General features: G+C 45.2%; 1 protein-coding gene across 1 annotated transcript in view; it reads right to left on the reverse strand.

Moving 5' to 3' along the window:
- PDE6C (phosphodiesterase 6C) overlaps positions 1-7,901 on the reverse strand; it is a gene marked incomplete at both ends in the record, with an annotated part of 30,582 nt that extends 22,681 nt beyond the window's left edge. The window contains 3 exons of the mRNA XM_084244895.1: positions 859-948; positions 1,053-1,205; positions 7,452-7,901. Of these exons, the coding sequence (XP_084101021.1) occupies positions 859-948; positions 1,053-1,205; positions 7,452-7,901 (693 nt within the window). The remainder of the gene's footprint in view (positions 1-858; positions 949-1,052; positions 1,206-7,451) is intronic.
- Between the last annotated feature and the right edge of the window lie 693 nt (positions 7,902-8,594).

The following is an 8,594-nucleotide window of genomic DNA, read 5'->3' on the forward strand; positions in this document are numbered from 1 at the left end:
AAAGAGCATTAGCTCTAAGAAAACGGGCGGTACATCCAATAAAATGGGTACATATCACTAAACGCTGCGATTTCATTTTGTGCATGTGCCCATTGGCAAACTACTCAGGTTCTCTGGGTGTGATGATGAGTAGACCTTTGTAAGGATGTTGGTTTATCAAGGGTGATAAGCTTTGATTGGTGTCCATGTCCAAAAATTTTGACTTCAAAGGTCAAGGGACCTGAAGTCTTTGGGCAGAGGGTCTAGTATTGATGACCCCTTGGCTCCTGCTGGCCCTCATGGGGAGAAAGCCACATGCTTCCTTCTGTGCTTCCTAAGCATTAGGAGTTATCTCACCTGGACAGTTAGAATGGGAAGGGGCCTTGGAAGCCCTCCATCCCGAATCCCTTCCTATCATTGTCCCGATGAGGAAACTGAGATCCGGATAGAGGTTCAGACTCAGTTACCCTGACTCCCAATGATGTTCTTTATCCCTCTGGCTCAAGGAGGCAACAGACCTCAGAGCTTTACTATGTGCCAGAAACTTCTAAGAGCTTTATTTGAACTAATTCATCCTATGGCCACTTACTAGTCACAACAACTATGTGGGGCAGGTACGAAAAATATCATCACTAACTCATCTATGAAAAAAGTCTGCTCAGGGCACAGAGTGGAGAAAGGCAAGCCAGTTGTACATATAAGTGGTGGGGAGATGAGCTGGGGAAGGAGTCCATGAGAGGACACCTGGCACTGAACTTTGGGGATCTGTTCCATGTGGATTGATTCCCCACACACAGGAGAACAGGAGTCTGAGCTTGTTCCTCTAGGTCCCTTTGTTTGAACAGGTCACCCTAGAGTATTCATGCCATCTCCCATTACCTGGCTTCTTCGGGATTCAACACTGTAAAGGTAATTGGTGTGATGAAGCTTTAGGACGATAGAAACAAAGTTGAGGTATTTGGAAAAGACCTAAAGAAGGCAAAGAAAAACAAATTACTTATGACATTTTTCTTCTGGTTACATAATGGATAAATTTCCTGAGCCTCCAGCTGGATTCCCAGGGCTAGCATTACCTCTTCATCCTGTTTGGAAAATTCAGGTGCATTTGTTTTGTTAAGGGCCATAACCACAGCAAGAACCTCCTTGCCCATCACAATTGGGGTTGCCAGCAGGTTCCTTGTGACATACCCGGTTTGCTTGTCCATGAAGTCAGAAAAATGGCTATTCTGAAAGACATAGCCACACATTCATCAACAAAACATAGAAGCATGGAGCAGTAGATCTAGGAACAGCAAGAGATCATTCTCTGTAATCCACATCTTACTGTGGGCATCCAGGGCACAGCGGTCCCCAGCAACCACCCTCCTCCCTCCCATGCTGTGATCACAAAGAATGAAAGTGCCTATTTCAAAATGCAGTTGCCCAGCTGAGCTGAGGTCTGTCCAGGCTAGGCTGAGGTTGGACCAAGAGAAAAGAGGTGGTGGCACGGTCAAGTGGAAAGGAGGTGTTCTGAGGAAGGAGGGAAATACACAGATTATGATAGACATGGTGTGTGCTGGAAGGAGAGCAAAGCTGTGTTACTGCTCTGTTTCAAAGACTTCTTATTTTTATTGACACAAGTGAAATGTGCATTTGAAACCAGAGAACCAGTATACCCTAACATAAAGAACTAATAATCTCGAAATGTTTTCAGATCTTGCCTGCTTGAAAAAAAATCAGCATCGACTGCTTGCTTTGTCTCTGACTTTCGCTTTTCTATTTTCTACAATTTTTCTTTCTAATTTTATATAGTACTTTATCACTTAACAGTATCTATGACTTTTCTCCAGACCAATGCATATGGAAGTGAATTTACCTTCTAGATTCTTTTGCACTTACTCTCTGATCCCCTCAATCATCCCCTCCCTGACTGCTTGTTTGTTTACCTATTTATTAGTATCCTCACTGCCAACGATGCTACACTGACTCATTCTTGGTTTTGCTTTTTTTTTTTTTTTAATGTGATGGATTTCTCAAAGCAGAAACCCTTTTTTGCTGGATCCACATGTATATGCACTTTCTGTTTACACAGGTTACATTTACAAAAGGTTGGGATTGTTACTTCCACTGTGATGTGTGAGAGGATCACCCCCTTACCAGCACCGGATATTTAACAGTTTTTTAATGTTGTTCTAAGCTAATGTCTTTCTTTCAATTTTTATTTACTTCTTTGAGGGAAAGGAAGTAGATCTCCCCAAATATAAGCCTCGTATAAGAGATATAAGAGATAATTCTGGTACAGTAACTATGGAGAAAGCTAGAGAGTTGGAAGGGCATTATCTCATTAGCTGTAATTTAGAGGAATTACTCTTCATGGGTGTAGACTCAGCCTTCCATGGGTCCTCGTGATCTCCCTTTTGAACGTGAATCTTCTTTGATTAAAACTGAATTTTCCATCTAATTCTGAGACTCAGTCTAATTCTGAGAGCCTGTATTATTATTTTTTTCCTAGATGATGGTGCTTCAATGGATAGCACAAATCTTGAGCTGACTTCTGTTTAGTTTCCAAAATTGAAAATGTCAGCGTCCAATGAAATGGTGTGTAACTTCCAGGCCAGAATTTCCATGAGGGAGCAAGAAAGGCTTGGCCAGTAGAACTCAGAGTGGATCTGGGAGCATTAGTCCCGAGCTGTGCCTCAAAATCACTACAGATAAATGCAGTAATAACTAAGCCGAATCTATCTTCCCCAGGAATCTGGACTTTCCCATGGAAGATCTCTACAAAGGGGCCCTTCACACACACACAATGTAAGATGCTGAAGGAGTCAAGTGAAGCCTCTCAGTCCTCCTCCGTACCTTTCCCAATGTGGAAGCAGAAAGGCCAACTATTTCTGTAGGCGACTATATAGCATAATGGTGAAGAAGATTCTGGAGACAAATTTCCTTAGTTGAAACCAGCTGTATGGTCCTGGGCCACTTACTATCTATGTCCTCATTTTCTAATCTGAAAAGTTAGATTACGATATTCTCTACTGTTTAGAGTCCCTGACATGATGATAGAATAACATAGAAACACTAGAAAAGTGTCTGCTACATAAAGGGTGCTCAGTAAATCCTGGGAAGGGACACCTAGGACTTTTGGGGGCCTCCCTGGATTTTAAGTTGTTCTCTTTTGCAATTAACATTTTGCTTTTAGTTCTAGTTTTGCTAACCAGTCTAATGACTGAAGAAATTAGATTCTTAGCTGATGCATTCCTCCTGACCTGGGTGCCTGCTCCCTCATGAGGATCAGACTCTACGCCAGGCCATCAAGAGCCACATTTCTTTCCTAACCACTGTCTGGCTGCTTCTCTCTCCCACTAGCATCTTCACTGTCAAGTCAGAATGTCTCAAGATTTCAATAGGTTCTCTCTCCTAATCCCCTGCTTGCCTAGGCCAGTTTACATTTTGTTTTCCTCCTAGCCTACTGTCCATTACAGATTGGGGTCACCTTTTCTACACATCAGAATAACAATCAGAAACCAGAAATGGGCCCCAAGGGATGGAGTCAGGTGGCCCCTCTGCAAACATACTTCACTCTGCAGCTTCAAATTTGATTCAGTTTCATTCTGTAATAGATCCTAAACACAAAGAAATGTTCTTAAGTTCAATTAGCTGTTTTGATAAAGTGGCTTATAAGCTTCAAAATGTAATATTTGCTTATTATTGTAACTGAAACCCCAGAAGAAAATCACTGGCCAAATTACAGGAGAGGCAAGATGAGACCTTCTAGTTTTTTTATTTTCATTATTTCCAATAGTCCTTGATAAAGTTTTCTTGAGTAAATGCAGCATTTCCTTTATTTCTCTGAGTCACAGTCTCCTCTGATAGTTCTTTTTCAGAGAAGTCACAGAAGGGACTGGAGACCATAGTTTAGAGCTGCAACCACCTCTTCCCTCACTCAATCTGAACATTTTACAATTCTGGCCAAAATCTGTTACCCCTGGAAATCAGGAATCAGAAAGAAAAAAGGGAAAAGTAAAGTGGGTGGAAAGGGAATTAGAAGTGTCCTGTTAATTATTAAAAATCCAGGACTTCTTCCATGGCTTTCGTTTAAACCACAATCAGAAAGGAGAGCCACTCACAGAGTTAGTCAACAGCTTTCCCAACACAACAAAGAAATCATTAACTTGGAAAGGATATCTCTCAGCTTCCTGTTATTACAAGTTTCGCTGTCTTTAACCTGTTTTAAAAACAGGCAATAATCATTGACCCAGTTTCGGCTGCCTGACCCCAGCCCCTCAGCCCCCTTGACCCTCTGCCCCCGGCCCCTCAGCCCCCTGAGCCCTCTGCCCCCGGCCCCTCAGCCCCCTTGGCCCTCTGGTTGTTTATTGGGCACCTGCTAGAACGCAGGCTCTTCTTGTACATTTAATAAATTTATGTTTGGGCACCTCCATTTCTCAGCCGCGGAAGCTCAGTCCATCACAATTGCCTTGCCTCCGACTTACATCTGTGCCTAGGTCTGACTTACGGTGCATGTAAAGGTGATTTCCTGGCAGCCCAGTGACTGGGCCACAGGAAAGGTGGGCTTCCTGGCTGTCCCTGATGCCGCCCTGTCTCTCTGGTCTTGCTCTCCTCACCTGGAAATGGGCAGCCCTTCCACCACCCATCCACTGGGGCTTGTCTACCCCTTGGCTACCTTCTGGGCCTGGGATCTTTCTTGAGGAACTAGGAAGGCCTTGAAGGGAGCATGTGAGCGGGCAAGGCCTCCTATGTGTGCCCAGTGGCTTCCCTGTTACCACCTTCATAGACCACCCTCCTCAAAGTCTGGAACCTTTGGTTCTGCCTCATTGTCTAGGTGTGAGAATCCCTTCCCTCCCTGTGTGATACACTGCCAGCCAGAGAAGTCGTGTGTGGTCGGAGGTGAGGTAAAAAGGCCTCAGAAGACCTGGGACGTTGTCCCAGATCCACCACATCCTGCTTAATTGACCTGGAGAAGATTCTTACATGTACAGGATGGAAATGAAAATAAGGTCCTTTCCTTCCATACAAGGTCTTTGCCAGAATTGAGATTAAGAATGAGAAAATCGGGCCTCCCCGGTGGCGCAGGGGTTGGGCGCTGGGTTGCGAAGCTACCCGTGGCCTCTGAGGCACCGGTTCCATCCCCAGCTGCTCCCCGGCCACCGGAGGAGGGTCCCACATGGCGTGCAGACCTCTCCTGCCGCCCGCTGCTCCCCTCAGCAGTGTACTTCGGTCCATCTACCTGCTCTGCTCCCCACTCTGGCTCTGGTGAATTCTCTCACCCTCCCGCGCTTCTGACTGTACCCAGTGCATGTATAAACAAAAAAACAAACAAACAAACAAATAAATAAATAAAACATGCCTCTATTAAAAAAAATAAATAAAACAATAAAAAAATGTATCATAGAGAAGTCATTTTATCCATCTATTCTTTAAAAAAATCTGTAGAAAAAATATCTTCAAGTCACTTTCTTAAACTTGATGTATTAGTAATTTTGGAGTTGGGCTCAGCTGGAGACTGGCAAGATGCATACTCCCTTTAGTAAACCTCGGGGGGGGGGGGGGGGGTGTGTGTTCAGCCTTCCAAGCAGGTCTAGAGAACTTTGCCCTTAGGGCACATATCAGTTCAGTCACCTGAGCAGCTGCAGTGGGCCTGGAAAGCCTACTCAAACTTGTTAAAGTCACCGCAGAGAGGGATCATAGAGGACTCTGTGGTGTCCAACAGCAACCCTTGCACCTGCAGCTGTCCTGTGGTTGTTTGCAGAGTATTGCTAATGTTTGACAAATTCTGTGCCTTCTGTATCTGTGCTGCTCTTCTGCTGTAATCAGCTTCAGGAAGTATGTAGGGGATTATCCTCCTGCCTCCAGCTGCCCCCTTTCATGAGCTGGCAGTAAACCTCAGCACAGACAGCATTTCAGAGGTCCCTCCTAATCAACTCTGTTCCATCATAATTCTCTTCTCCCCCTTTGTTAATAGCAAATCAGTATGATGGGACATGAGCAGAGAGAAAGGTCTGGCAGGAGAAACTCCAGATTGGTCCATATGGCTATTAAGGAACAGGGGATTGTGGGAAATTTGCATGTTCATCTTTTTTTTCTTTCCATTATATAAATTTTTCTGAAATGAATGAGTATAACAGTGGTAGGAAGGAAGAGGTTTTTTTGTTTGTCTTTAAAAGAGGACAACAGGGGCCTCCCCGGTGGCGCAGCGGTTGAGCGCTGGGTTGCAAAGCTGCTACAGCTTCTGCAGCACCGTTTCGATCCCCGGCTACTCCCCGGCCACTGGAGGAGGTTCCCACATGGCGTGCAGACCTCTCCTGCCGCCCGCTGCTCCCCTCAGCAGTGTACTTCGGTCCTTCTGCCTGCTCTGCTCCCTGCTCTGGCTCTGGTGAATTCTCTCACCCTCCCGCACTTCTGACTGTACCCAGTGCTTGTATAAATAAATAAAAATAAACAAATCTTTAAAAAAAAAAAAAGAGGACAACAGTTTGTGCAATATGCTGTTGGACTTCAAAAAGGTCTAAACATGCCATTTATAGCGTGTGTGGGGGGGGCTGGGATGACCCATTGCACTTAATCATCACCCAAATTCATTTTTTTATTATTCAAATGTGAACATCTGAACTTCCAAATGGTATGATTTCTTCTCTTTGTACATTTGGTCTATAGGTGAAAGAACCCATTTATGAGCCAGTTCATCCCAAAGAACTAAGAGTGTTCAAGGGATTTGGATGAAAGTCATGGGGATCAATCCAGGAATCTTGGCAGCTGCTATGCTGGCTGGTCTCACCAGTAGCCAGCCTGCTTTGCAGTGTTGTTCAGAAGCATGTGCCAGAACCCAAAGGAGGTTGTACGGTGTGGCCTGCACCAGGCCCAGGTAAGCCTGCTTGGTAAGTTGCCAAACATTACATGGGGCACACTTACCTAAAAAAATTATTCATTTTTTATATGAAATTTATTTTTTTATCTGAAATTTATCTTTATTGGGGTAACATTGATTTACAGCACTGAAGTGATTTATGTGAAATTTATTTTTTTAAAGATTTATTTATTTATGCATACAAGAACTGGTGTGCAGTAGGGTGAGAGGATTCACCAGAGACAGAATGGGGAATAGAATAGGCAGATTGACTGAAATACACTGCTGAGAGGACCAGTGAGTGAGTCAGGAGAGGTCTGCTCGCCATGTGGGTATCTCCCTGGCCAGGGATTGAACTCGTGCTGCAGTGGCTGCAGACAACTTCTTGGGTTGCATCTTAACCTCTTGCGCCATCAGAGGGAGGGCCAATTTATGTGAAATTTAAACTGCACTGGATATCTTGTACTTTCATTTGCTACATCTGGCAGCTCTTGGATCTCCTCTGCCCCCAATCTCCAGGTTAGAGCCAAACGATAGTCACAGGGATGGCCCCCTGGCTCCCAGCTCTCCTTCCCATTGTTTCTCCCTGACCCCTAAGACCTCATCTCTGCCCCACTGTCATAAGGCCACCTACCTTTTTCACATCTGGGACATTTAGGGGTTTCTTCATGTGAGCAACCCAACCCACTATCCCGATGTCCAGTGGAAACACAACTTCTCGGTCAGAAACCACCAGGTTGTCCTCAAACTTGGAGGTTGGGGTGACATTGAGCAGCCTGGAGGCCACCTCAGGCATGCCGTTGCGGGCCCGGCACATGAACAGGCTGCAGCAGTCGGCCCCCAGCAGCTGGGCCAGTCTCTGCAGAGCCTGGTGCACAGCCAGGTCCACACTGCCCACCTCCTCCTGTGTGGCCTGCAGCAGCTCCAGGCACAGGGCCGACTCCTTTGCTGATGTCAGCCTGGGGAAAGCCGAACTGGCCGTCACTGGCACCTCCATATGAAGCTTCTTGTCAAAGTATTCCTTGGCAAACCCAGGGTTGTCCTCCAGATATTTCTCCACGGCCTCTTGGCTGATTTCGCCCATGGTGACACTTTGCTGCTGTTCAGAAAAGCTGATGCTCACTTCCTGCAGCAGGCACCAGGAAGTAAATGCATCCTGGTCAAAGTTACTGGGGAATCCTAAGTGGCACTCCCAAGACCCCAAAAGGTCAAGCTGAATGGCAGTGTCTGCCTAGAGCTTTCAAACTGCCTGTAATTCTTGGGATGTGACAGAAGGTCCTGGCTTACAGTGGGATTCGGGAAGCATAGGATTAAAGAGTTCTTCAGGACACAAAATCCCTAAGCATTATTAGCTCATAAATCCTCAGAGCATCTTAGATCAGCCAAGCAAGTGGCAAGTTGAAGTGACTCTTCCACAAAAATAACTGCCCGTTGGTGGCAGTCCACAGCGAGCATGAACAACATTACATCAGCATCAATCAGTGAGACGAACAGTTCTTTCAAAACAGTTATATGAAGTGAAACTACTCCGACCTCAGAAGTGACCATGTTTAGGTAGCAACTTTAACAAACATTTGGAAAAGTTTACCATGATGCAACATAAAGCTGAATATTAATTTTTCTCTTTTCTTAAAAGTCCTTTCATTCCTCCAGGTTGCTTGACTCCCTGTGCTCTTCTTAAACCATTGCCTCTCAGCTCCCCTCACTCCAGAAAGCTGTGCCTCTGAAGTATTTTTAAAGGACAAAACTTGGTCTGGAGAAGTAAACAAAGCCAGAG

The sequence above is a fragment of the Talpa europaea genome (genome assembly GCF_964194135.1).
Source record: "Talpa europaea genome assembly, chromosome: 10".
In the NCBI taxonomy this organism is placed as follows: Eukaryota; Metazoa; Chordata; class Mammalia; order Eulipotyphla; family Talpidae; genus Talpa; species Talpa europaea.